Here is a 26,885-nt window from a genome sequence, read left to right as displayed (position 1 = left end):
TTCCCATCAAACTCTGGCCTCTCCCTGAGGGCTTCTGCAGGCCCATCACAGCCCCTGCCCTCGCATTCTGGGGTGCTCAGAGAAGCTCGACCACCTGCTGCCTTCCATGCCACAGATCAGGGCCTTCCTCCTCAGGGTTCTTAGAGGGTAAAAACCTAGTAAATGCAATAAATCAGAACTTGATTTTAAGTCTGTGCCATAAGGATCTCAAGATAAAACACACTTGCCTGCCCACTGCTGAGAACTGCTTATGTCAGCAGAAATGGGAGAATAAGAACTGGAGGTGAGGTGAATGAGGGAAAGGCGGGGCATGCAGGAGTGTGGGGCACTGGGGTAGATGAGAGGCGTTCTTGCTCCCATAACCATCAATAGTTCTGGGGCCAGACAGATGATACAGTGGGTAAGACTTCTTTCTTGCACATGGCTGATCCGGGCTCAATCCCTGGCATCCCTTATGGTCCTCTGAGCCCACCAGGAGTGAGCCCTGAGCAACAGCAGGTGTGGCCCCCAAACAATACAAACAACAACAACAAGAATCAACTTTCCTTTTTATTTGTGTATCAGATAACCTTGCTGCGGAGGACTCTGTGTCTTAGGGCCTACAGACAAGCAAACAGAGAAGTCCAAACAGAGACTGACCTGCTACCCAAGGCCTGCACCGGGAGCGCTGCAGTGTGGGCTCCCAGCCAGCTGGCCCAGCCTTCCACTGTGGGCCTGTTTCCCATGCCAGTCCACTTCTCCCTCGAGGGGGCACTGGGCACGTTTCCACAGGCTGCCAGCGCCCAGGCCGGCTGCATTCAGAGTGGCTTCCACAGGCACCTTCCCATCAACTCTGCCATCAGTGACTGTGCTAAATGTCTTGATAGAGAAGATCATACTTGGGGATATTCTTGGGATCGATTGGACTCTGGACAATAAGTTTCCCTCTCATTGCTCCTCGGTAAATTACTTCTATCAAATCTATGAAATCTTGTTTGGTTTTGAAACTTCCCACAAACTTGGTGTGATCCGGAGACCTGAGGAGGACACACAGAAGAGAAACCACCCTTCTCAGTACGTGTCCTGCTGCTGGAAACGGCCGACTCTGCCACATGGACAGCAGCTGTTTTCATCAGTGAGGCTTTCGACACAAAATCTGATGCTGGCTTTTCTGCTGTGATTACAGGGCCCATGGCATATCTGACAATAACCAGGGCTAAGCTTTAAAAAAAAAGGAATGGAAGCAGCTTCTGCTTCAAAGACAATTTTTGTGCCTTTTCCTGCCATTGCCGAGTACAATTCCCTGGGAGCTGGGGGCTGTGCACAGTCTACATGTCTCTGAGTTCTCCTCACCTCTACACTTCTGGGTTTGTTTTATGGGTCACAGCTGGTGGTGCTCAGGGATCACTTCTGTTGGGGCCTGGGGGACCCTTATGGGGTTCCAAGTATCAAATTTGAGCCAGCTGTCAAGACAAGCTCCCTATCCACTGTACTATTGCTTCAACTTTTGAGTGGTAAATTTTACTATTTCAAACATGTTTATAAAATTTTAAAAAAGTATGTATTTTTAATTGCCAGTGAGAAGTGACCACACTTTCAGTTTTAAGTGTGTGTATCATTTTTCACAAAAAATGGGAACCATCATAATTTTTTAATGTACTCTTTTCAAGTAACCTATACTATGCTTTTCTTCCAGTCATTAAATATGTACATCACAGTGACTTGGTATCTATTAATTTCCTGTCAATATCTATGTATTTTAGATATATTCTTTTCTAAATATCACAAGCATCATAAATGAAAGTGTAGCCGATTTTCCTGCTTTCATGATTGTTTACCTTCAGATAAGTTTTTGGAAATACAATAGCTGGATTAAAAAATTTTATACATTTTTAAGGTGTTACATTGTGTCATAAATTGTTCCCTAAAACAACTGCATCTAATTAACAGTAAAACCAACTCTAAGCGAGGAAAACAAGTAACTTGAAAATCACTTAAAAAAAACTCCAACACTTGAAACATATTTAGGGGCCAGAGAGATAGTATAGCAGGTAGGGCACTTGCTTTGCACATGTTCAATTCCCAGAGTCCCATATGGTTCCCTGAGCACCGTAAAGCCAGTAGTAATCACTGAGCACTGCACGGTGTGGCCCCAAGCCCAAAAACGAACAAAGAAAAACAATAACAAAAAAGGAAAATCCTGGGAAATCTTTTCAAAGTTGCTCTGTATTTTTTGAACTGAAGGATGGTTAGAGCATTACAAATTTTAACTCTCTTTCACACTTAAATAGGAAATAAAACATTCCCCGCTAAACCCAAAACCCTCATTTTCTAGCCAAATTTCATATAAAAAATTAGAGAGGGTGGCAAGAGACAGCTCAAGGGCCTCGACCCCATGCTTTACATGGGGGAAACCCAGGTTCAGTTCTCAGCAGGGTGTGGCCACCAAACATACACAGAAAGAGACGGCATCAAACAACAGACACCAAAATACAGTAACAATGAAGATATCATCCCATGCCAATAATAAAAAGTTAATGAAAAGTGAACTCAAAGCTTAAGGAGCAGTAACTTCATTCTAACTTACCCATAATCGACTTTCATGTGCTGCCCGTTGAAGAAGAACACCGTGGAGGGGATATAACTGATGTCAAAGTAGTGTGTGTAAACTGGAGTTCGGTCCACGTCCACCAGGTAGACAGCGGCCATTTTACTCAGGTCAGCAGCGGTCTTTGCGAGCTGCAAAGGGAGACAGAAGCAGCTGACAATGGAGGGAGGGTGGACATGTCTTCCGTGAAACAGAATTCAGAACTTTGCTTGAAAACACTTCTGGGTCCAGATCCTAGCACATTTGGGTCCCCATGTGGTCTTGGTTCAGAGTCTGATTCGCTGTTAGCAGGTGTATGTGTGGCCTGGACAACTGTATCAATTCATTTCTCCCTGTGTTTTGTTTTTCTTTTGGGGTTGCACCCTTTGATGCTCGGGAATCACTCCTGGTGGTGCTCAGTGTACCAAATAGGATGCTGGGGATCAACCCCAGTTGGCCGTGTGCAAGGCAAGTGCCTTCCCTGCTGTACTAAAATCACTCCGACTCTGATTTTTTTTGCTATTTTGGACTAGAGAAATCTTTGGGGTTGGGATGTGACTCGGTGCTTGAGTATAGGCCTTGTACACAAGTCTAGGTCACAGAGCACAAACCAAACCAAGCCAGTTTCAATCAAAAAAGCTGTATGGGTCCATAAAATCCAAGTGCATTTAAGCAAAAACCAAAAGTCAGAAATAATTAATACAGAAATGGAAATTTCCTCAACTCTCTTTTCTTGCAGTCCTCTCCAAAATAATTTTGTTAATAATAGCAGAGCAAACATTCCTATGGGCACGCACAATTCTAGTTCTTATTTCGCAGACAGGAAAACCACGGCCAGGGAAGGTGATCTCCCTTAATGAGGCAGCCAGCAAACAGTAAGGCCAGATACCAACCCCGGCAGCCAGGCTGTCTCTTGACCTCTCCCCTACAGCTGAGGGGCACAGAGCTCTCACCTTCCACCCACCCCAGGTTAACGCATCAAGCACCATTTTTTTAATCACAATAAATATAAGTACTCATATTTTGATCCACATAGTGAGTGCTTGTGGACTTAGTCTCTCTCCATTATTATTATTATTATTATTACTTTTGGTTTGGGGGCCACACCTGGCAGTGCTCACAGGTTACTCCTGGCTCTGTACTCAGGGATCACTCCTGGTGGGCTCAGGTGCCGAGGAATGAACTGGGGTTGGCTGCATGCAAGGCAAGTGCCTTACTCATTGTACTATCTTTCCGGCCCCTAGTTTCTCTCTGTTAAAAACAGGCCAGAATCTGTCCCATACTCCCTGCCACATGACTCAGAGTGGGAAGATGCCCTGGGAAGTTAGAGGCAGCCTCCAGGCCAAGTGTCATTAACAGAAGTCTATAACCATCCCTGTAGTCCATACCCCAGCTCTGCAACTCGTGGCTGAGTGTGTAGGGATCGCCTGCCTGACTCACACTCATCTCCCTGCTCAGCAAGAGTTGCTCTCATTATCTCGCTGACGGGAACTTCAGATGATGTTTGGAGGGCTGGCGAGATGTTCAAAGGGCTGAAGCGCAGGACCTGCACATGGGAGACCTGGATCGATCCCTGCCGGTTCCCTTTCATACTCTTTGTACATGTTTAAGAATATAGAGATATTTAGGAAAAACTAGATTTAAAAAAAAGTTACTTACAATATCATCCAGTTGCAGACAGACAGGATCCTCATCTCTCCCAAACCTGAGCACCAACACCTTCTCCGCAGTGCATTTTATTGCCTGGTCAACTTCCTTTTTGCTAGTCAGTTTGGGCAAAAGGAAGCTCATCTTGAAGTAAAGCCTTGCTGTCCTGAAATAAAGTCCCATGTTTCGAGACTGATTATATGAATCTGAATTAAAAAAATATCAAAGTACATATTTATATAGTTTACAAAGAGGCAACAGGAAAAAAATATACTGAGGCCAAAAAGACAGCTCAGCGGGCTGAGTGCATGCTCCATCCAGGAGGCCCAGGCTTGACCCCTCGGAAGCAAGCACAGCACTGAGTATCCCAAAGCCCGCTGGGTGTGATTATCCCCCAAAAGATATACTATGAAAAATCTCTCTCAACTTGGTCTGAGTTCCTACCCCTTTCCTCAAACCATGTCCCGAGTTCCATTTGTTTCCCATGCTTCTTCCTGCATTTCTTATGTGCTCACAAGTAAATACAAATATTACTTTCTGTGTTTTCTCCCTCTTTTACCCAAAAGATAGCCTAGAGTCAGTCAGGGTCCCTGCAGGCTACAGATTATACCCTTGGAAGAGACTGTCATCACAGAGGGTGTAGGAGAACCCCACGGCCAAGGGCATCGTGGAGCACACAGTGAGGGTGCAAGGGAAGTGTTGTACCACCAAGCCACATTCCCCACCAACAGGCCAACTTCAGAGACTAATGCTGATTGCTAAAGGGGGGAAATCCTGGATTCAATCTCTGGCATGAGAGAAGGAAGTAAACACACATATTTCAGTCCTTACCACCCCAGTCTCTGGTAAACCTAGCCAATCAACCAAGAACAAAAACAAACAAAATCATCCTTCACTTCCGTATGTTACTAATCAAGACAAGGGCGTGAGGGGAGAAGGAGGAGGGAGAAAACGTCTATGGCACAGGCTGCCAACTCAAAAGCAGTACAAACAGACCACGAATATATCTGGGAAGTTGAGTAAGTCAAGGAAAGCAAATGAACAGATATATTTAAAAATCCACTAGGCTGACAGAAGTTAAACAATGACAACAGAGTCAACGATGATGACAGAGGCATTCAGAGTCTCTGCTGGAAGATGGAAAAGCAAAGCTTGTTGAGAAAGAAAATGGAAACAGGGGCTGGAGCAATAGCACTGCAGGTAGGGCGTTTGCCTTACACCGGCTGACCCGGGTTCGAGTCCCAGCATTCCATATGGTCCCCTGAGCACCGCCAGGAGTGATTCCTGAGTGCATTAGCCAGGAGTAACCCCTGTGCATCTCCAGGTGTGACCCCCCCCCAAAAAAAAAAAGAAAAAAAAAGAAAATGGAAATATCCTCTGAGCAATGTATTCAGGGATGAGCGCTGATTCTTAGTAACGAGGTAGGAGAGGGCAGTGAGGCAGAGGAAATCCATCAGTTACAACAGCGAGGAAGTAGCAGCTGAGAGCATGGAATTGGTGACCTCAAGGACAGCATCTGTTACAGGGCACCCGAAATTGAACATTCCATTTCCCGGACATTTATCTCATCCGGGGGAAAAAATGTTGCAAAAGCCGCCAAATGTGAGTGCAATTCACACATACGTATGTGCGAGGACAAAGAAATAACCGGAAGGAAAACACCGCAGAGCCCTGTCGGGAGCCTTCCGTGCAGACTGTGGCAGGAGAGGAGGCTGGGGTGTGCGTGCAGCCTGGTGAGGGACGTTTCAGGAAACCATGTCATCAACAAGTCGCCTAACCACCACGCCCGGAGCTGCTCGGGAGTACGAAAACCAACTCCTCTGAGACGCAAATACTGAGCTCGTTGGAGATGGAGAAACGGAGGCACCAACCACCCCACGGTGGGCACTTCACTGCTCCTCTGTCGGTTCTCTGCCGCGAAGACGGCCCCGGAAAGCCCGCGCGGGGTCAGGGCTGACTCGGGGCGCCGCGTGACGGGTGTCGGGGTCCTGATCCCCCCGCGCCCCATCACCGCCCGGGCTCCTCTCGGGGGTCCCTCCCTCGCCCCCACCTCACCCAAGTCACCCGCAAAGAGCACCCGCGTGGTCTCGTCTCTCTTCAGGGCCGGGCGTCCCGGGGAGCTCTCTCCGCCCGGACGGGCGCGTCCTCCCGCTCCCCGAGCCATCCCCCTTGTACCCGACCGACGGAGACGGGAGCCCCAGGGGGCTCTCCCGGGGCCAGCGCTGCGGAAGGCGACACCTACTGGGTCTGTCCCTGCTCAGAGCCGTCGGCGCCCCTCACCCGCTCTCGGCCGTGCCTTCCCTCGACCCAATCCTGCAGGCTCCGGATTCCCAGGGACCCCGCAGGCGGTCGCCTAGCAACACTCACTAACGGGGCCGGAAGCGGAAAGAAAAGAGGCACAGGCTCAGTAGGTGACCGGACGGGCTTCGCCCCGCGACAGCCAATAGAAAGAAGAGCCTCTAGTCATCTTTCGGCTCTGACCGGAAGCCGTAGAGCCACTTCCGCCCTTATTAAACATGGCGGATCCCCAGCCCCGTTTCCCCCCAATTTCTCAGGGTGGAGGCGGGGTCTCGTTTCTGGCCGAAGCGTGATTGGCTTCAAGGAGACGCGGAAGGATCTGTGATAGCCTATTAGAGACTGGTCGCGTTCTGTCGCACATTCGGACGCAGGAATTGACGTTTCCGGGCTGCTCTCGATGGTATTCTAGACGGATAGAGCGGGGCCGCACAAGGTATTATGGGACAATAATGGCGGCTTTCAAGGTGCGGGCTTGGCTCTCTAAGGCTGTCTGAGCAAGGAGCGGAGGCACCGGAGCCCCCGAGTCCGGGATCGAAGGCCCCGCGAGCTGGTCTCGGGGAGGTGAGTGTCTCTTTCCCCTTCCTGATCGGCTCTGCACCAGTCCGGGCAGCTCCCGGAGGTGGACATGGTCTCGTGTCAGGTTCGGGCCGGGCTTTGGAGAGTGCTGTTCCCGTTCCCGCCCCAAGTGCTAACTTGCCTTGCTCGCGTCGGGGACGGTACACCGGTCTTGGCAGCTCCGGCCTTTTTCCTTGCTCTGGTTCGATCCTGGCTGCCCAGCGCCACCTCTCTGAGGTCCAGGGATGCTATCCGGAGGTCAGCCTGCATCCTTATCCACGCCTCCACCTCGGCCACTCCAGAGAGACTCCGAGCTCCCTGACTTCCGCCTCTCTCAGTGCTTAGGGACCAAATGAACTCCTCGACCAGGATGCCAATGACAAGTGGGCGAGGATTTTGTTTCGTTCTCTGCTCTGTCCCTTTTTGCTTACAAAAGGCACTTAATAAATGCTCATTGAATGAGCAAAGCCAGCTTATTTCTTCAGTTTTGTATAAAAAAACTCTTATCACCTGTGACTTCATTGTCATTAATTCTTTTCCATAATCCAGCCTATAACTTCTTATTTTTTCTTAGCAGCAAGTTACGCCCTGTCAGATTCCTTGCCCTGTGCTCTGGTATCTTTCCTGCCTTTAGAAATGTTTGAATTCCTGTTCTCTTTCATTAGATTTAAGGGTAGTCATGAGTTTATTTACCGGATGCATTCTGGGTGCGTATTTTCCAAGAGCCACTGAGCAGAACCTGCATATCTCTACTCATTTCTGTTTAGATTTCCTCACCTGTGTTCACTCACCAGTATGTTCCTTCCCACTTTCCCATTTTTGTCTGAGGGCATTTCCCCAAAGGTAGCCCTGTTTCATATGATGTTTCCATTCTGTTTGGCAACACAAGTCTCTGCCTCTGTGCATGTTAATCCGAGCTGGGCTGAACATTCTGGATTCTGGTATTAATCCACCCCTTGATAGTTCCTGTACTTCATTGAATTCTTGGAATAAGGGAAATCACGCAAGCACTCAGGACTGGTGTATATCTGTAAGTGGATGGTGTGTGGTGGGAAGAGGGATTTGTTGGCAGTTGAGTGCCAAGAAAGTTTATAGTTCACCCAAATAGTTTCAGAATCGCCATTTCCAAAACTCGTGTTTCATATTGAACGTATGGTGTTATTAAAAAGATAACAAAACTTGCTGTGGTTTTTATTTTTTTTTAACCAACACAGCTGATCCTCCCCACACCACTCAATGTGTGAATCTCAGAGATGGTAGCCTTAGAATCCTCCATCTCCACTGTGCAGTCTCTGGTTTAAAGGGAGGGAGAGGTCAAAGAACTTGTGAAAGAATGGTGAGGACCCAGTGAATGTCTGGAGCATGGCAAAGAAATTGTTAAAGTTGTATTTGTGTGACTCAAAGAATACAGAGAGCTTCTGCTTTCATTTTCTTACTGGACAACTCCATGGGGGTAGATAAAGGCATTCCCATGTAACAGCTAAAGGCATTAGAATAAAGATAAAGTTATTTGCTTAAACTCATGCAGGTAGAAAATGCCCAGAGCCTGGGGATTTCTGATTTCAAACTAGTAGCGTTTCCCCAGGCCTCCCCTCAGAGGTGCTATCGTGTTCTGTGGTGATCCTGTGAGTAAGGTCTGCCCTGATTGAGTGATATCTTGGAAAGCAGTGTTTGGGAGTGTGTGAGCATGTGTTGGCATTTCATCAGATGATCTGTTGAGCTTGTCAGGACAGCTCTTGGTATCTGGTCTCGAGGAAGCTGAGTTCCTAACTATAACTTCAGTTTCCCTGGCCTCCCTAAGCATCCTGTCTGGCGTGTTTTCCTTCCAGACACTTCCCAGAGCGTGCCATGGAGAACTCGGTCGAGGATGCCTCGATCCACCGGCTGGAAGGCACCGACCTGGACTCGCAGGTCGGCGGGCTCATCTGCAAGACCAAGAGCGCGGCCAGCGAGCAGCACGTGTTCAAGGCCCCGGCTCCCCGACCCTCCTTGCTCGGACTCGACTTGCTGGCTTCCCTGAAGCGGAAGGAGCGCGAGGAGAAGGAAGATGGGGAGGACAAGAAGAAGTCCAAAGTCTCCTCCTACAAGGACTGGGAAGAGAGCAAAGATGAGCAGAAGGACCTGGAGGAAGAGAGCAGTGAGCAGGCTGGCCCAAGTGGTCGCACAGACAGGTAAAGGCCTTGGGTTTGAGGAGTTGGCACAGAAGGGAACTAGTGCAACATCCCAGCTGGCTCATTGGGCGGTCTGGCGCGTTTGGATGTTAATCGGCATTGCCTTCAGATGTTTGGGCTGTGTCCAAAGGTTACCACAGAGCAGGCGATGGCAGTTGGAAAAGCTGGGGGTGGTCGGCAAAGAGAAGCCGGTCAGGACATCGTGGGAAAGGCCGGTCTACTTGGTGGCCTGGCTGGAAGTGTGGGAGCCTGGATTTTCTCTCAGGGAGGGACCTGCACCCTCTTGTTTCAGGCATTACCGGTCGGCCCGCGTGGAGACGCCCTCCCATCCCGGCGGTGTGAGCGAAGAGTTCTGGGAACGCAATCGGCAGCGAGAGCGAGAACGGCGGGAACACGGGGTCTACGCCTCCTCCAAAGAGGAAAAGGAGCGGAAGAAGGGACGGTCGCGGGATCGGGACAGTGACCGCAAGCGAGATAGAGGTAAGTGCCCCGCCGCTGGCTCTGTGTGAACCAACACTTCTGCCTCTTCTGGGTTCTGGTGCCTCCTCCACCAGGGAGCCCTTTCCCTCATGTCACCCTGGGCGCTGAGAAAGGACTGTTACCTGCAGCTTAGCTGCTTCTTTTAAGTGTGTGCCCCTCGTTTTCTGGGGTGCTTGGATGAGAACCAGAGTTAACAGTCAAGTTGGTGAAAAAGGACAGTGGCGTGGGGCAAAGCAAGACAGAAACTCCAACCCTGGCTCTGCAGAGAAGTTACTCAAATCTTGTACTCTGTAGACTCATGAGTAGGAAACAGCTCTTTGCTCTAGACTTGTAACTGTTCTCTTTTGGAATCTTGCAAGAAAGTAACTTGTTACCATGAATTCGAATTCGAAACTTTCTAGCCAGTAACTAATTCCACCCCTTGAAAGCTTGGGGGCTCTGTGAGTTTCAGCAGTGGGGCAGTGCAGGCCCGGCTTCCCTCTAGGAGGAGGCTGAGGGGAAGTTCTCCCCCTCCCAGAATCTCCTAACCAGGTATCACTCCTACAGATGAACGGGACAGAAGTCGCCACAGCAGCAGATCGGAGCGGGAAAGCGGATCAGAGCGCAGCAGCCGGAGAAACGAGCCCGAGAGCCCGCGACATAGACCTAAAGGTAGACCAAGACGGTTGGTGGTGGTGTGTGGGGCCACCGGTGAGATTCCCCAAGTCCTGCTCAGTGGATTGCCCATGGGCAGAGCCCAGATTCCCGGGATCTGTGGTTGGAGCCCGTGAGGGTGCCCCAGGCCTATGCCACCTGCGGGGCAATGCACCTTTACTGGCTGGTTCTTCCCGTGCATGCGAGGAACAGGCAGTTGGGCGGCGGAGGAGGATGTTTTACAAAAGTAGTTAAGTAGTTATAGCTGTGAGAGCTATGACTGCAGAGACAAATGGGGTATTTCTTAAAAACTGGTTAAAGATCCAGATAAAAACTGGACCATTAAAATTCAGAGAAACAAAAATAAAATTCAGGAAACATCTTTTTCTTCTTTTTTTTTTTCTTTTTGGGTCACACCTGGTGATGCACATGGGTTATTCCTTGCTCTGCACTCAGGAATTACTCCTGGTGGTGCTCAGGGGACCATATGGATGCTGGGAATCGAACCCAGGTTGGCTGTGTGCAAAGCAAACGCCCTACCCGCTGTGCTATTGCTCCAACCCCAGAGACCATTTCTTTTTCCTTCTCTTCTTGAGTTGTGCCCGGTGTGCTGAGGGCCCCTCGTGGCTCCACGTTCCAGGAGACCAGGAATTATCAGGGATTCAGAGGGACTTGGCCCCCTGAGCTGTCTCTCTCGGCCTTAGTTAGCCGTTGAAGCTGTCTGAACCCTGATTCACCGTTACAAGGATCGCCCAGATGATGAACAGAGAAGTCTGGAGGATTGACTTGGGGTCGGTAGTCACTGTTCATGCACTGTCTCCCTGGGTTCCAGATGCCGCCACCCCGTCGCGGTCTGCATGGGAGGAGGAGGACAGCGGCTACGGCTCGTCTCGGCGCTCACAGTGGGAGTCACCCTCCCCGACGCCTTCCTCCCGGGACTCGGAGCGGAGCCACCGGCCGTCCAGTCGAGACCGAGACAGGTGCTCTCCTGGGTGGGGCACCCCGATTCTCCGGGTGGGGGGGCAGAGGGTGGCTGGGATGGGTGGTGGCGGGGTTCAGGGTTCCTGCTGGGCCACCGTGTCACAGTGCCAGGTCTCCCGTGTGCCAGGTCTGTGCGGGGCAAGTACTCCGACGACACTCCTCTGCCCACCCCGTCCTACAAGTACAACGAATGGGCCGACGACCGGCGGCACCTGGGCTCCACCCCGCGGCTGTCCAGGGGTCGGGGTAAGGTGGCACGCCCTGGGGAGGCCAGACAGGGCACTGGCCTGTGCGTGGCCGCAGGGATAACTGTGGGCCTGGGCTCTGCAGGGCGACGTGAGGATGGCGAGGATGGGATCTCCTTTGACACTGAAGAGGAACGGCAGCAGTGGGAGGAGGACCAGAGGGTAAGACCCGGGTGGGGCTCGCCCTCCAGAGTTACGCAGGTGACCAGAAGTGGCAGAGCCTCGGGGCCACAAGCGACTTGCTAGCAGGACCGGGCAGTTGACAGTGGACAGTGTAAGGGAAGCTGAGTCCTGTTTGTCCCACAGCCCTGGAATCTCTATCTCTTTCCAGAGGTTTCCAGAGGGCTCAGCCTCCTGTGGGGGTGGGGGGGTGTGTCACACCTATACCTGCTGGTGCATGGGCGCCCCCTTGTGGCAGACCTAAGAAGTCCTCTGTCAAGTGGGGCCGCTGCAGTGGAGCCTTTCAGGCTACAGCTGTATCTGCCTGGGGTGGCCTGTGCTGGCGCCCATGCTGCTGCCTCATCACTAGGGGTGTGTGTGTGTGTGTGTGTGTGTGTGTGTGTGTGTGTGTGTGTGTGTATGTGTATGTGTGTGTGTGTGTGTGTGTATGTGTGTGTGCATGTGTATGTGTGTGTGTGTGTATGTGTGTGTGCATGTGTGTGTGTGTGTGTGTGCCTCATCACTAGGAGTATGTGTGTGTGTGTGTGTGCCTCATCACGAGGTGTGTGTGTGTGTGTGTGTGTGTGTGTGTGCCCCTGCACTGCTGTCCCCAGTTCTCACTGCTGTCTCGGTGCCACAGCAAGCTGACCGCGACTGGTACATGATGGATGAAGGATACGACGAGTTCCACAACCCCCTGGCCTACTCATCTGAGGACTACGTGAGGCGGCGCGAGCAGCACCTGCATAAGCAGAAGCAGAAGCGCATTTCCGCCCAGCGGAGACAGATCAATGAGGTGGGGGGAGCCCGTGGGAGCCACAGCCTATGCAGGGGGCGCCGGGGTGGGGCTGGCCAGAGCCCCGCCAGTAACTTCGGATCCCCTTTTAGTCCTTGGCTTTGGGCCTCAGCCAGCAGGCGCCTTGCCCCATCCTTTCCCTCTTCATCAGCCTGGAGCCTCTGGGCACCGAGGGCCGACTCGGTGTGTGGGTCTGTTGCATTTCTGGCTGCTGCGTGTGTCCATGTAGAAGGGGGGACTAGAGGATGGGGTGCTCTTGGGGGCTGCAGGCTCCAGGGGCCGCGGGCCTCTCCGTCAGAACTCAAGGGTGGTGTTCTGAGTGCGTGTGTCCTCGGTCCCTTCAGGATAACGAGCGCTGGGAGACCAACCGTATGCTCACCAGTGGGGTGGTCCACCGGCTGGAGGTGGACGAGGACTTTGAAGAGGACAGCGCCGCCAAGGTGCACCTCATGGTGCACAACCTGGTGCCCCCCTTCCTGGACGGCCGCATCGTCTTCACCAAGCAGGTGGGGCCTGAGGGCAGGGGAGGGGCCAGGGCCGTGTCCTGCCTGTTGGCCAGGTATTCAGCAGGACCTACTCGTACTCCCCTCCCCGCAGCCGGAGCCCGTGATTCCCGTCAAAGACGCCACTTCTGACCTGGCCATCATTGCACGCAAAGGCAGCCAGACAGTGCGCAAGCACCGGGAGCAGAAGGAGCGCAAGAAGGTGAGTCTCCTTACCTGGCGGGGCCCTCGGGGGGAGATTGGGCCCCACCGGCCCGGCCTGATGCCATGGGGTTGGAGACTGGCGCCTGGCTGAGGCTGGCGCATGGCTGAGACTGGCGCATGGCTGAGGCTGGCGCATGGCTGAGGCTGGCATGAGACTGAGGGCTGGCACTCCCGGGTGGGCCCTGTTGTTGCTGCTGGAAGCGGCTGCCAGGCCCATTGATCACAGGCCATAGCCGACTTGATTCTCTTTCTCAGGCTCAGCACAAACACTGGGAACTGGCTGGAACCAAACTGGGAGACATCATGGGCGTCAAGAAGGAGGAGGAGCCCGATAAGGCGCTGACAGAAGACGGGAAGGTGGACTACAGGTGGGAGCCTGCGAGCTCAGGCGCGGGCAGCAGTGGGCAGCAGAGCAGTCGCTTCCTTCTGAGGCTTCTGGGTACCCTGCCACTTCTGAACTCATCAGCAGTGAGCCCTGAGCACAGAGCTAGGAGTAAGCCCTCAGTACCGCTGGATTTGACCCCAAAACAAAACAAAAAACAGCCCAAGATAAGGACACAGCCCCAGAGACCAAGGTGTCCTGCCGAGAAGGGTGGGTCCAGCCCTGCTCTGGACTCCGGCCATGACGTCTTCCCCCCTTTGGCCACGTGCTGGGGCAGGCCAGGGTGTTCATCTGACAGACGGGCGGCTGCAGCTCTGTTCTGGGAGCGCTGCTGGGCCCGGGGTCTGAGTTCTGCTGAGCGGGGGGGCTTTGCCAACCGGTGACTGGCGAGCACGTGGGGGGATCCCACCATCCCAGATTTGGGGCCCAGGATAGACCCTGCCCCTCAGCTTCTCCTGGAGGGAGGAGGGAGGGCGGTGAGGCGGCCCGGGTGGGGCGAGGGTCCTGAGGCGGCTGTGTGTTCCCAGGACCGAGCAGAAGTTTGCGGATCACATGAAGAAGAAGAGCGAGGCCAGCAGCGAGTTTGCGAAAAAGAAGTCGATCCTGGAGCAGCGGCAGTACCTGCCCATCTTCGCCGTGCAGCAGGAGCTGCTCACCATCATCAGGTCCCGCCCCACGGGCCACGGTGCCGCCAGCCCGGGCAGGGGCCGCGTCACTGCCCCCCCGGGCCTGACTCACACCTCCGCTTCTCCTTCCCTCTCCCAGAGACAACAGCATCGTGATCGTCGTGGGGGAAACGGGCAGCGGGAAGACCACGCAGCTGACGCAGTACCTGCACGAAGACGGCTACACGGACTACGGGATGATCGGGTGCACGCAGCCACGGCGTGTGGCCGCCATGTCTGTGGCCAAGAGAGTCAGCGAGGAGATGGGGGGCAGCCTTGGCGAGGAGGTGAGGGGTCGCGGCGGCTGAGCCGTGGCAGGGGGGGATTGAGGGTGGGCATGTGACCCCCTCTGCTGGTCCAGGAGCGTCGGGCTGAGTGCTTGGGCCGCCTCTGCCCTCCAGGTGGGCTACGCCATCCGCTTCGAGGACTGCACGTCGGAGAACACCTTGATCAAGTACATGACGGACGGCATCCTGCTCCGCGAGTCACTGCGGGAGGCCGACCTGGACCACTACAGCGCCATCATCATGGACGAGGCCCACGAGCGCTCGCTCAACACTGATGTCCTCTTCGGGCTGCTCCGTGAGGTGCGGGGGGCGTGGGGGGCGGGGCTGTCCGGCCTGTCCGGCCTGTTGGTGCCCGCGGGGGCTCGCGTGGGAGGAGGGGACCGGTGTGGGACAGCCTCTGAGTGACCGCTCCTCAGGTGGTGGCCCGGCGCTCTGACCTGAAGCTCATCGTCACGTCGGCCACGATGGACGCAGACAAATTCGCGTCTTTCTTTGGCAACGTGCCCATCTTCCACATCCCCGGCCGCACCTTCCCTGTGGACATTCTCTTCAGCAAGGTGCGGCCCCCACAGCCCCTGAGTGCAGGGGGAGGCTGGGGAGGGTGGCGTGGGTGGGGTAGAGAGGCCTCGCCACCCCAGGGCTGGGGACAGGGGGAGATAGCATTACTGTGTCCGGGGGTGGCTGTGCGGGGCCCAGAGAGGGTGGCCGGGCCAGCCTCGGGTACAGGGCCCAGAGCGCTCCTGTGAGCCCTGGCGTCAGCGAGGTGTGGTGGGTGTGGCGGGCACCAGGCCTGCATGCTGACACATGCTGACTGTCCGGGGCCGCCCGCAGACCCCGCAGGAGGATTACGTGGAGGCGGCGGTGAAACAGTCCCTGCAGGTGCACCTGTCGGGGGCCCCCGGGGACATCCTGATCTTCATGCCGGGCCAGGAGGACATTGAGGTACGCGAGCTGGGGACGTGACAGGCCTTCTTGCTTCCCACCGGGTGGCCCTGGGATCTCACGGTACCTCTCTCCTCAGGTGACCTCTGACCAGATTGTGGAGCACCTGGAGGAGCTGGAGAATGCGCCTGCGCTGGCCGTGCTGCCCATATACTCGCAGCTGCCTTCCGATCTGCAGGCCAAGATCTTCCAGAAGGTTTGGGAAAGTGCGGCCTCGCCGTGGGGCCCCCCGCCCTCACCCCCGGTGCCCAGAGGAAGGGTGTTCCTTTTCGGGCTGCGGTGGGGTGCCCCTTCACCTGTGGCGTCTTCCTGACGGCCGCTCCCACCTCGCACCCCGTCTTGCAGGCCCCTGATGGTGTCCGCAAGTGCATCGTGGCCACCAACATCGCCGAGACGTCTCTGACTGTGGACGGCATCATGTTCGTCATCGACTCTGGTTATTGCAAGTTAAAGGTGTGGTGACGCAGCTGGGTGCCACCACGGCTCCAGGGGGGTCAGGACAGGCCACTACTCTGTCATTAGCCCTGCGGGGCAGGGGAGGGGTCAGGGATGTTCTTGGGCGTGGCCGCCATACCCCAATGCCTCTTTGCCACCCCCGCGTAGGTCTTCAACCCCAGGATCGGCATGGACGCGCTGCAGATCTACCCCATCAGCCAGGCCAACGCCAACCAGAGGTCGGGGCGCGCCGGCAGGACGGGCCCAGGTCAGTGTTTCAGGTAGGAGCCTGTGCCTGCCTTGTGGCGCGGCCTTCTGTGGGTGGGCCCGGCCCAGAGCCACTGCTCAGTGCTGGAGAAAGCCCTGGGGGCAACCTGGACGCTGCGTCCTACCCAGGCTGCTTAGGCCTCCGCTGCCTGTGCCAACCCCGTCGTCGGCCCCTTCTTTTCTGCATGCCTTCTTTTCTCCAGCTCATGCTTACAAGTGGGCCTCTGCTGGCCAAGTGTATCCCCAGGAGCAGTGTGGGAAGTAGGGATCCAAAGGAGAAAACCCAGCTCTGAGCCCAGGCCGCGGGCACTGGCTGGCGGGTGGGGGGAGGCGCGGGCAGGCCTGGCGCGGCCGGGCCGGGTTCCTGGTGATGGGGAATGCATGAGGCCTAGAGAGAGTGGCGGAGGCGGGAGGAGGAGAGCGGGTCTCCTGGCCGCGAGCCCCCCTGTCTGCCCCGCAGGCTCTACACCCAGAGCGCCTACAAGAACGAGCTGCTCACCACCACGGTGCCCGAGATCCAGCGCACCAACCTGGCCAACGTGGTGCTGCTGCTCAAGTCACTGGGCGTGCAGGACCTGCTGCAGTTCCACTTCATGGACCCGCCGCCCGAGGACAACATGCTCAATTCCATGTACCAGTTGTGGATCCTGGGTGCCCTGGACAATACAGGTGTGGCCCCCGCCCCCTGCCCTGGCCCCCGGCCCCCCTGCGCCCCTGCCCACTCAGAGTGTCGGGCCCGCTCCCCTCTCCCAGGTGGCCTGACGTCCACGGGGCGACTGATGGTGGAATTCCCGCTGGACCCGGCCCTGTCCAAGATGCTCATCGTCTCGTGCGACATGGGCTGTAGCTCCGAGATCCTGCTCATCGTGTCCATGCTCTCTGTCCCTGCCATCTTCTACAGGCCCAAGGTGGGCGGCCAGAAGCCTGGGGCTCAGAGGGCCGCGGTGGCGGCTTAGTTTATGACGCCAACGACCAGCTCAGCCCCTGGGGGCCATGTGTTCGGGGAAGTGACGAGACCCTCCGGCCGCCCCCAGGCTTCTCGCCAAGCTTCCTGTCTTCCCCCTTCCTAGGGCCGAGAGGAGGAGAGCGACCAAATCCGGGAGAAGTTCGCCGTGCCCGAGAGTGACCATCTGACCTACCTGAACGTCTACCTGCAGTGGAAAAACAACAATTATTCCACCATTTGGTGCAACGACCACTTCATCCATGCCAAGGCCATGCGGAAGGTCGGGGGTGCCAGGGGCAGCGGGTGGGACTGGGGTGTAATGTGGGCAGGGGGGCGGGCTGGTGTGTGTGTGGTTACGGAAGCAGGTGAGGGGTGTATGTGGACAGGAGGGCGGGCGTGGGTATGTGGGAAGCTGAGGCAGAGGGTCCCATCGGTGCCTGCTGTCCCGCCCCAGGTCAGGGAGGTGCGCGCGCAGCTGAAGGACATCATGGTGCAGCAGCGCATGAGCCTGGCCTCATGCGGCACCGACTGGGACATCGTTCGCAAGTGCATCTGCGCCGCCTACTTCCACCAGGCCGCCAAGCTCAAGGTGGGCCAGGCGGATCCGTGGTCTCCCCCCCCCACCCCACCCCCGTTGTGGCTCCTGATGTGTGCAGTGGACTGGTGGGGGGTCCTCCTGACTGACACGGCCTCCCGGGCTGTATCTGGTCTTCGCAGGGTATCGGGGAGTACGTGAACATCCGGACGGGGATGCCCTGCCACCTGCACCCCACCAGCTCCCTCTTCGGGATGGGCTATACCCCGGACTACATTGTGTATCACGAGCTGGTCATGACCACCAAGGTGAGCCTGGAGCTGCCGGTGTGGGTCTGAGGAAGAGTCACAGCCAGACGAGGCAGCAGCAGCGTTCACGGCCCATTGCAGTGGTCTTGGCTCCGCGGCAGACGCTCTGCGGCTCGGGGCCCGGGACTTGCAGCCCCTTCGGGGGCGGGGGCAGTGAGGGGGGGTGTTTTAGTGGTGGCGGTTCTGCGGGGTTGTGTTGGTGCCAGTGTCTGTCTGGGGTGTTTCAGTGGCGGTGGTTATGCGCGGGGGGTGTTTTGGTGGTGGCTGTGTGGCGTTTTAGTGGAGGCGGCTTTGCAGGGGTGTTTGGATGGTGGCTGCGTGCGCGTGTCTTGGTGGTGTTCCCTAGCCGGGGCTGTTCTCTCACATGAGAAGGACTTGGGGGCACTTGCCTGCTGGGGCTGCTCCTGCCATGCCGTGTCCTCCTCTGACTCCCCCTGTGTTCTTCCGTGGCAGGAGTACATGCAGTGCGTGACTGCCGTGGACGGAGAGTGGCTTGCGGAGCTGGGGCCCATGTTCTACAGCGTGAAGCAGGCGGGGAAGTCTCGGCAGGTAGGTGCCAGTGCTTTCCGGGCCTGCTCCCCTCACCCCTTCCTGCCTCTCGAGTGAGGGCTGCGCCCCAGCCTGGTGGCTCTCTCTGGTTTCTCCCCACCGGCTCCCGGGGCCGCTGTGCTTCTCAGAGACGACACGCGAGAAAGAACAGCACAGACGGTTGCAAAAGTGGGCAAAGGCCCTGGAGCCGCCACCCTCCCGTTCGTAAGGGCTCCGGGATCGCAGCAGCGTTTCTGCCCACTTCTGGGCCCTTTGTTGCCTCCTGTCCACGGTTGTGGAAAGCCATGGTGGTTACGTGTTTCTCCATCAAAGACCACCACTGGGACATGTTGGCAAACACTGAGGTGTTATTAGCAGGCATTAGCTTAGGTCACTCCTAAATACTTGAGTCTGCTTATGACATTTCGCCTGAACCTCAGCATCGCTGTGGCCTTGCAAGACAGTCCTTAATGGGGCCCAATCTCCCTCTTTTTCTTCCGAGGTCTCTTTTTCTGATGTGCTTGAGTTGGGTCGATGGTTGTGTCCGCGGAGAGGCCCTGTCCCCTCTCATTTAGCTTGGAAGGTGCTTCCTTGTGGTTCGGTTTAACTGGGCCTTGGCCCCGGGGTCTCTAGGTAGCTGGTGACTAATCCCAGGTGCGCTGGGATCCTGGCTGGGGCAGGGGTGTGGCGAGTGTGCTTCATCCGCCTGCACCCCGCCCCTCACGGGGTCACGCCTGGCTCCGACTGCAGACAGGGGCGGAGCTTTGGTTCCCTGAGCCTCGCTGAGTGATGGGCTTGGCTGCAGCAGCTCCCCAAGCCGGGAGCCAGCCCCGCCACTGCCCCTGGTGCCCAAGCCCTCTCCCGTCCCTAGGAGAACCGCCGACGGGCCAAAGAAGAAGCGTCCGCCATGGAGGAGGAGATGGCGCTGGCCGAGGAGCAGCTGCGCGCCCGGCGGCAGGAGCAGGAGAAGCGCAGCCCCCTGGGCAGCGTCAGGTGGGTGGTGGCACCTCGGGGACCTTTTGCAGGACTGGTGTGCACTCCCCTTCCACTCCCCCGCCCCCCAAAGCACAGGGGAGGGCAGAAATGTTGCGTGTTCATGTGGGACCTGGACGTCCCCTTGGCCCATGGGCGCGGGCCCAGTCCCCGCCCCGCAGTCCTCTCTACACAGTGACCCATCTGAGGATCATGTGACTTAATACATCCAGACTGACCCCCAGAACTCAGGAGGGTGCAGTGCTCAAGGGGACACTTTCCTTCTGGCATCAAGTACAAATTGGAAGCGGCCCGGGGTGGGGGCCCAGCAAGGGTTGGTGTCCGCTGAGCTGCGTTACCCTCCTGGTACCCGTTGTATGGTGGGGTGCAGGGGGCATTGCGCCCTGAGGCAGTGCATCTGAGCCCAGTGTTTGTCTCCTGGGTTCTTTCTCTGCTCCCCTGAGGGTCAGGCTGGGTGGACACTGACCGACTGCAGGATTGACTCTCACGGTCATCTGAGTGGGCTCGAGGCCCAGTGTGGGAACCGATGTGGTCCCCTGAGGGCAGGGCTTGGCCTGGCCTTAGAGAGGCCCCCTCCTGGGGTGCCGCTGGGCGTGCATGGGAGTGACCTCTCTCTCTCTGTCTCCAGGTCTACCAAGATCTACACGCCAGGGCGGAAGGAGCAGGGGGAGCCCATGACCCCCCGCCGCACACCTGCCCGCTTTGGGCTCTGAGCTGAGGCCAGCCCTGCAGAGGAGGGGCCCCCGGCGACAGTACCCTAGGCAACCACCGAACTTTCCGCCCCAGCCTCCGGGGGCCCTGAGGCCAGGCTTCTCGGTGCAGGCACCCTGAAGGAGCAGGCTCTGCGCGCCCACAGCTGCCTGCGCTCCCAGAGGCGCTGAGCTGGTGGGCAGCTGACCTGGTGTATCCGGCACTGGGCCAGGACGCTTTTTAGAAAAAAAAAAAAATTCTCGTGTAAAGCAGCAACATAGCTCTAGAGGGAATTTTAATTTGATTATAATTCAGGGTTTGGAAATAAATTTATTGTTTGTAAAATGTCGTGGTATTACTGACTGGTCACTGCCCAGAGCCACGCGGGAGACATGGGGGCTTCCACCTTCCGAGCCCAGCTCAGCCGGAGACTGTGCCCACTGGGCACATGCCAGCATGCCAGAATGTGCCCCTCTCCCAGCCTGACGATTCTGATGCATCTCAAGCTTCCCATTACCATCAAGCCGGCTGACTTTCCTGGGATGGAATGTCCTAGAAGCTTCACCGCCCTGATTTCTGTCTCTGGGCGGTGCCTCTAAGAGACGTGGGTGGGGTTGGGGCAGGGAGTATTGAATTGGGTGGGGGGGGGGGGGGTGTGTGGTGGGAGCTGGCCTGGTGCTGAGGCTGCCCTGCAGCAGGTTCCACTGTGCTGAACATGGATGGGAGAGTCCAGCCCTCCTTGATTTTCTCGTAAGGCAACTGAGGCCCAAGCCCCGATGCTTATGACGTTGCAGCGGAAGCCCACTGTGGAGGGGGGTGTTCGGGGGCTTTTTCCACCATGGCACTCACCTTGAGATTCCTTGGGTTTGGGTTTCTGCCAGGGCGCTGCTGGAGTGAGTCACCAGCAAGCTGGGCTTCCCAGCACCCAGGGAAAGCCCCTGTGCCCAGTGGCATTGGGACCATTTCCTTTTCCTGCTTCCCCGGTGACTCTCCTCTGGGAGACTCTGCTAGACGTGAGGACTGGGGCAGTGTCATGCAAGACAAAAGCAGGGGCTGCTGCCAGCGTTGACCAGAGCCCTGACATCTGCTCTTTACCTCTGACCCCATGTTGAGGGAACGGCTGTGGGTGAGTCTGTGGGGGAGAGAGGGCCTCCACGGCATGTGGGGAATTCTCCAGCCCTGAGCCAAGGTGGGCTGTGCCTGCCTGTGTTGTGGTGAGAAATCAGCTGGGGATGGGACTAGGAGAAACCAAAGAGAAAATGGACCAGAGATGCTCCCCTACTCTCCAGCTATGACCTTGCTCGCAAACTCACCTTCAAGTCCCTTCAATAACAAGGCCAGAGGTTATGGAAAGCTTTTGTCCACCCCGAGTTCTGGGTGCTACAGCAAAGAGCCCCCGGGGAGGGACCCTGGCACCCAACATGTTGCCGCATCTGCCTCGGGTGTGGGGACATCCTGCCCGGGTCGCTAATGCTTCTTAGTTGTGACATTTTTTCATTCCGACCCACCTTCGAGTTCCTTTCTGCTTGAGACCTTGGAGTCTCACCCCAAAGTCTGTAGCTGATGTCCAGGGTCGCTCCTGGGGTTCCACATTCAGTGGGCTTGGACAGTGGTGTGATGCCCCCATTCTAGTGAAAACCACGCCGCTCACTGGCTCTCGGCGTGGGTGACCCCACACGCACCTCTGCTATTTCTGTCCCTCAGAGCCTTGCTTTGGTGTCTTACTCCACAGGATGGGAAAGATAACTTTGAAAACTGTCCCTGTCACTGTCCTCCCATTGTTCTTTGATTTGCTTGAGTGGGTCCAGTAAGCCTGGCAAGCTACCGAGAGTATCTCACCCGCACGGCAAAGCCTGGCAAGCTACCCGTGTCATATTTGATATGCCAAACACAGTAACAACAAGTTTCACAATGGAGAACTTTGAAAACACGGAGCACTATTTTCAAGGTACTCAGTTATCAACACTGGACAATAGACAGGTGATCTTTTGGCGAATGACAGAGACAAAAATGACAATTTTTGCTCAACTGTAAGACAATAAGAAAAAACTTTGAAAGGGACCACGGCTAGAATGAGAAAGCCACTTCAGAAGGACCAAGATTTTCCATTTTAAGTTTTTTTTTTTTTTTTGGAAAATATGTCCTATTTTTAAGCCAAATGGGAAAACAGATGAACATCATCAGAACAGAAGTCCCCAGAACCTCAGCGTGCCTACCTCTGGCTTCCCTTCTAGAATGTTCCATTCCAGACTGAACCATGAGTGGGGGCTGAGATCTGGGGAGGAGGATGGGAGGGGGTTTCTTCACTTTTCCTGCTCCCCCACCATGAAGGATGTGAGCGTTTTATTTTTCTTTCTTCCTTTACCTTTGTAGCTATTATCTCTCAATTTCCTAGAGACCAGAAATATAAATTCGGGACATGTTGTGAGTATAACAAAATCCTACCCCAATAAAATAGTTTAGCTGTCCTTGGAGTTTGTCATAATGAAATTTTACTTGTATTGAGCTGGCTAGGGAGAAAAATAAAAAAATAAAATTGTTAAAGGGAGGGATTGGAGTCAGGCAGCCAGGGAGGAAAGAGAAGGTTTGCGCTCACTCCTGCTTTCAGAAACCGTCTACCCATTCTCTTCCTCTCTGGAGCCTGAGGGTTACTTTCCTTTTGGTGATCTTTGGGTATTATTATTATTATTCTCCTTAAACTCTAGACACAGATGGAAGGACCCCAAGAAGAGCTAATTATGTCTTGCTGGCTTAAGAACTAATCCAAGATAATCCAGAAACTTCCTTGGGGATTGCACTCACTGCGTGAGTGAGGCCTATGGCATGTAAGATCCAAAGGAAATTAGGGCCCAACACGCTTCTGGGGCCCAGGAGGCCGGAGACGCCGCCAGGTGTCAAGACTCCGGAGCTTGCTGGGCTCGTGTCTTTATTTCAGAATTTGGGCCTGGAGATGGTAGATGCTTCCAAGTTTCACTCCATTGCAGGAAGTGTCCAAAACTCAACAAATGTTAGCCGCTTGAAAAAAAATAGGATGGGAACTTGATTTCAGCCTGGCAGAGGTGATCCCGGTGGAGAGAGAGGGCTGGGAACGCGTGGGCCTCTCCAAAGCGTGCGTGGACATGAGGCTCAGGGTGAGGCGCAGGTTCTAGAACAGGGAGCCTGAGGGAAGAAGGAGAGGATGACAGTCTCGATCTGAGAAGTCAGTGAGGGACGCTACGGGGACCAGCCTCAGGCCAGGCAGCTGTGACGTGGGGATGGGGGATGGGGTGGAGGGGAATAACTGTGTCCCTCCAGGAGAACCCAGAGCCGGCACGTGGCAGCTATGGACTCGGCTGTCTGTGGTGGTCCCAGGGCATCTCACAGGAGAGACCCCCCTATTCTGCAGCTCCCCCTCGGCCCCACACTTCGCAGAGGAGACAGGGCCGAAGGGAAGGGCTGGGTCTGAGACGGGGAACCTGGGTCTTAGCAAAGGTTTATTTTTTTGTAGGGTGGGGGAGGCACACCCAGTGATGCTCAGGGCTGACTCCTGGCCCTGTGCTCAGGGATCACTCCTGGCAGGCTCAGGGACCCATATGGAATGCCAGGCTTGAACCTGGTTTGGCCACATGTAATGCGAACAGCCTACCCACTGCACTATCGTTCCGGCCCCTCAACCAAGATTTATTTTTTCTTTTTGGGTCACACCTAGTGATGCACAGGGGTTACTTCTGGCTAATGCACTCAGGAATTACTCTTGGTGGTGCTTGGGGGGCCATATGGGATGCTGGGAATCGAACCTGGGTCAGCCGCATGCAAGGCAAACGCCCTACCTGCTGTGCTATCGCTCCAGCCCTTCAGCCAAGATTCTTAGGCTCAAAGGAGCTTCCCTGGGGGCTAATGTTCCTCTCCAGGTGAGGAACGGCCAATTCCAGCCCCATTTCTCTTCCCCCAAGCCCTCATCCCCATGACAGCTTGAGAAAGACCCTTGCCCTGCTGTTGGCTCATCCGGGGGGACGAAGGCCAGCACCCCGGCACATGGCGGAAGATGAGAGACTGGACATACCTGAGCAGTGGGACATCCCCCAAAATCTGCCCACCTCCACTCTTTGGTTCACCTCGGGGGACGCCCCCCGGCAGTTGAAGTTGGCGTGCACTCGCTCCCTCTGGAAGTGCTCCACTTTGCTCATAGTCGGGGCCTTGGCACAGCCTTGGTACGCCATGGCCCGCAGCCGCCGCTCCTCGATCTCGCTCTTCAGCTTCTTGTTCTCCTGCTGCAGGTGGACCATCACATTGTGGAGGTGACTGGGGAGAGGTGGGCATGTGCTGTCATGGTGGCACCAGTGTCCCGAAAGCCCAGGAAAAGGCACATGTGTGCCTGGGGAAAGCCCCGGGCTTGGGTGAACCTGGCACTGGACCTTGAGGTCAGCCCTGGGACCATTTCTGTTTCCTCAGCTCTTTGCGGGGGCCATTGAGTCTGACCTGGGGTGCCCTGAAACGTGCCCTGGGACCCTTGATTTATTTCTGGGCCACACCCAGCGATGCTCAGGGCTTACTTCTGGCTTTGCACTCAGGGAGAGCCGGGGACTGAACACAGACGCCTGCGAGGGAAGCATCCTCTCCGCTATACTGTCTTTCCAGTCCCCTCCCCACTTGGACCCTTGAGAGGGACTTGACGGCCAGAGCAGGCACCCCCACGCTGGCTGGTGTCCCCCATGCTATAGCCTGAGTTGTTCAGGCCCCCTTTACTGCCAGGTTGAGCACATCACGGGGGAGGGAAGGTCCTTCCTCTGCTGAACGCTTGGGCAGATTCCCGGTGGTCCTTTTTTATCAATGAGGAGGATGGTACCAAGGAGGCAGAGGAGGCAAGAGGGGATGGAGCTCATTTCCGGGGGCCTCAGAAAATGAGGCAGGTGTCCCTGTCAGCGGCTGTAGTTCTCCGAGCCAGTACCGAGAACAGCAGAGACAGCGGGGACAGCGGGGGCCCCCAGACCTCACTTTCTGGAGTGGGGATTTTGGGTGGTGCCCCCAGGGAAATGAGAGACCCTCTCTGCACCAGTTCACGGGGTCTTCGGAAGATGGTAAATACTCAAAAAGCACTAGAGTGCTGTAAATAAATATTAGTTGAGCTACTATCATTTTTTTTTAAAAATTGAAAGCCGGTTTCCCTCTAAGAGGACCCAGCTGACCACACTGGACAGAGGAATGCTGCTGAGTGCTGCTCACCTCAGAGCATACTCAACACAGTGGCAGGGCCTGACCCTCACGGCCGCGCTGCCCTGTTTGCTGCCAGAACCTCCCACAGCAAGTCTCTGGGGAAGGGCACAGAGATGGGTCACACCCCCCTCCTGTCCTGCTGGGGCGGGAACTCAGGCCCACAGAGGGGGGAGGTGAGGGGCCTTTCCTGGGGAGCGAGCCCCAGATCCAGTCTAGCTCCTTGCTGACCTCTGGGGCCAGGCTGGGTTGTGTGGGGGGACTTACTCCTTCTCCCCGGTCAGCTTGGCGATGTATTTGACCTGTTCCCGGAGCTTGTTTCCCAGCTTCTCATTTTCGATCCTGTAAGGAAACCCATCGCACGGTTCCCCAGACGTTCCCCGGAGGGGTGTTGGGGGCCATCCAGGCTTCTGCTGGGCCCTAGACCTCCCTGCTTGTCCCCCAGGTCCCGAACTGGCACTTTCCCAGAACAGAGTAGTGAAGAGACCCTGCCAAGCACAACTCCTGTGCAGGCACCATGACTCTGGGGAAAGGAGGGGAGCAGCAGTGAGTTTCCCTGGGTCCTGCAGGGTGGCTGACCTGCACTCTGAGCCACTCCACTCTGCTGCTCCCAAGTCAGCAGGGCTTTCTGCAGCCGTCTGAGTCATCCAGACTCTTCCACTGCATGCCAAAGTGTGGCTGTGAGCATGCATGTGTGTGAGGTATGTGATGTGTATGATGTGGTGTGCAATGGTATGGTGTTTGTGTGAGGTATGTGCAAGGTGAGTGTGTGTGAGGTAGGTTATGAGGTGTATGTTTGTGTGTGCGTGTTAGTATGAGAGGTGTGTGTGTGTGGGCATATGTAATGTGGTATGTGTGAGGTGTGTGTGTGAGGTGAGTGTAAGGTGTGTGTGTGGCATATGTGTGGTGTGCTGTGTGAGGTGTGTGGTGCACTGTGGTGTGTATGTGATGTGTGTGTGATGTGCTGTGCATATGGAATGGTGTTTGTGTGAGGTATGTGTGTGGTGTATGTGTGAGAGGTGTGTGATGTTTATGTATTGTGGTATGCATATGGTATGGTGTTTGTGTGAGGTGTGTGTGAGGTGAGTGTATATGACATATATGTGGTGTGTCATGTGAGGTGTGGATGTGCATGATGTGGTGGGCATATGCTATGGTGTTTGTGTGAGGTATGTGTGAGGTGAGACTGTGGCATATATGTGGTGTGGTAGGTGAGGTGTATGGTGTGTGCGATGTTTGTGTGGTGTCTGTGCTGTGTGGTATATCTGTGGAGTGTGTGCATGTGTGAGATACTACTAGTGGGCACAGTTCCTCCATCCCGCAGGCGTGGGGCACTTTCTTACTTCTGCTCTTTTGCCCATTGCTCCACGTTGCACATGATCTGCTCATTCTCTTGGTGGATCCGGCAGGTCTCTTTGGTATTTCTCAGGCAACAGATCTTTGGCACGGAAGAAAACAAGAGATAAGTGTCCAGGCTGG

General features: G+C 55.5%; 3 protein-coding genes across 5 annotated transcripts in view; 1 reads left to right on the top strand and 2 right to left on the bottom strand.

The window, feature by feature from the left end:
* Positions 1–531: 531 nt before the first annotated feature.
* On the bottom strand, positions 532–6,589 carry TXNL4B (thioredoxin like 4B). 3 transcript variants are annotated; one of them, XM_056135699.1, is made up of 4 exons: positions 6,494–6,589; positions 4,226–4,379; positions 2,567–2,718; positions 532–1,016 (listed from the first exon to the last, which is right to left on the bottom strand). In XM_056135699.1, exons 2-4 carry the CDS (start codon positions 4,355–4,357, stop codon positions 851–853), a joined length of 450 nt encoding a protein of 149 aa, XP_055991674.1. In that variant the 5' UTR covers positions 4,358–4,379; positions 6,494–6,589; the 3' UTR covers positions 532–850. The 3 variants fall into 3 exon arrangements, with proteins under 3 accessions (XP_055991674.1, XP_055991676.1, XP_055991675.1); XM_056135701.1 differs by lacking the exon at positions 6,494–6,589 and adding an exon at positions 6,456–6,478; XM_056135700.1 differs by lacking the exon at positions 6,494–6,589 and adding an exon at positions 6,278–6,336.
* A 367-nt stretch (positions 6,590–6,956) lies between these two features.
* DHX38 (DEAH-box helicase 38) lies at positions 6,957–20,292 on the top strand. Its single transcript, XM_056135695.1, has 27 exons — positions 6,957–7,072; positions 8,896–9,237; positions 9,530–9,717; positions 10,264–10,368; positions 11,183–11,330; positions 11,459–11,577; positions 11,662–11,738; positions 12,376–12,531; positions 12,876–13,037; positions 13,129–13,236; positions 13,494–13,606; positions 14,148–14,285; positions 14,386–14,572; positions 14,687–14,872; positions 14,989–15,129; positions 15,404–15,514; positions 15,594–15,710; positions 15,860–15,967; positions 16,118–16,230; positions 16,677–16,885; positions 16,970–17,124; positions 17,287–17,442; positions 17,617–17,751; positions 17,880–18,005; positions 18,459–18,554; positions 19,405–19,526; positions 20,155–20,292. Exons 2-27 carry the CDS (start codon positions 8,915–8,917, stop codon positions 20,237–20,239), a joined length of 3,684 nt encoding a protein of 1,227 aa, XP_055991670.1. The 5' UTR covers positions 6,957–7,072; positions 8,896–8,914; the 3' UTR covers positions 20,240–20,292.
* A 2,615-nt stretch (positions 20,293–22,907) lies between these two features.
* The window catches only part of PMFBP1 (polyamine modulated factor 1 binding protein 1), a 41,940-nt gene continuing 37,962 nt past the window's right edge, over positions 22,908–26,885 (bottom strand). The window contains exons 16-19 of the mRNA XM_056135697.1: positions 26,750–26,844; positions 25,674–25,748; positions 24,259–24,497; positions 22,908–23,375 (exon numbers count right to left, since the gene is read on the bottom strand). Of these exons, the coding sequence (XP_055991672.1) occupies positions 23,362–23,375; positions 24,259–24,497; positions 25,674–25,748; positions 26,750–26,844 (423 nt within the window). The 3' untranslated portion in view covers positions 22,908–23,361. The remainder of the gene's footprint in view (positions 23,376–24,258; positions 24,498–25,673; positions 25,749–26,749; positions 26,845–26,885) is intronic.

Source organism: Sorex fumeus, unplaced genomic scaffold (assembly GCF_029834395.1).
Source record: "Sorex fumeus unplaced genomic scaffold, SorFum_2.1 ptg000122l, whole genome shotgun sequence".
Classification (NCBI taxonomy): Eukaryota; Metazoa; Chordata; class Mammalia; order Eulipotyphla; family Soricidae; genus Sorex; species Sorex fumeus.
This window is presented reverse-complemented; position numbering and strand designations above follow the sequence as displayed.

Coding starts and splice junctions, on each gene's coding strand:
- TXNL4B (XM_056135699.1), bottom strand. CDS start 4,357: ATGAGCTTCCTTTTGCCCAAACTGACTAGCAAAAAGGAAGTTGACCAG. Junction 2,719..4,225: donor GTCTGCAACTGGATGATATT/GTAAGTAACTTT, acceptor CTCCCTTTGCAG/CTCGCAAAGACCGCTGCTGA. Junction 1,017..2,566: donor CACATGAAAGTCGATTATGG/GTAAGTTAGAAT, acceptor TGTCCTCCTCAG/GTCTCCGGATCACACCAAGT.
- DHX38 (XM_056135695.1), top strand. CDS start 8,915: ATGGAGAACTCGGTCGAGGATGCCTCGATCCACCGGCTGGAAGGCACC. Junction 10,369..11,182: donor CCCGCGACATAGACCTAAAG/GTAGACCAAGAC, acceptor CCTGGGTTCCAG/ATGCCGCCACCCCGTCGCGG. Junction 15,968..16,117: donor CTGGTTATTGCAAGTTAAAG/GTGTGGTGACGC, acceptor ACCCCCGCGTAG/GTCTTCAACCCCAGGATCGG.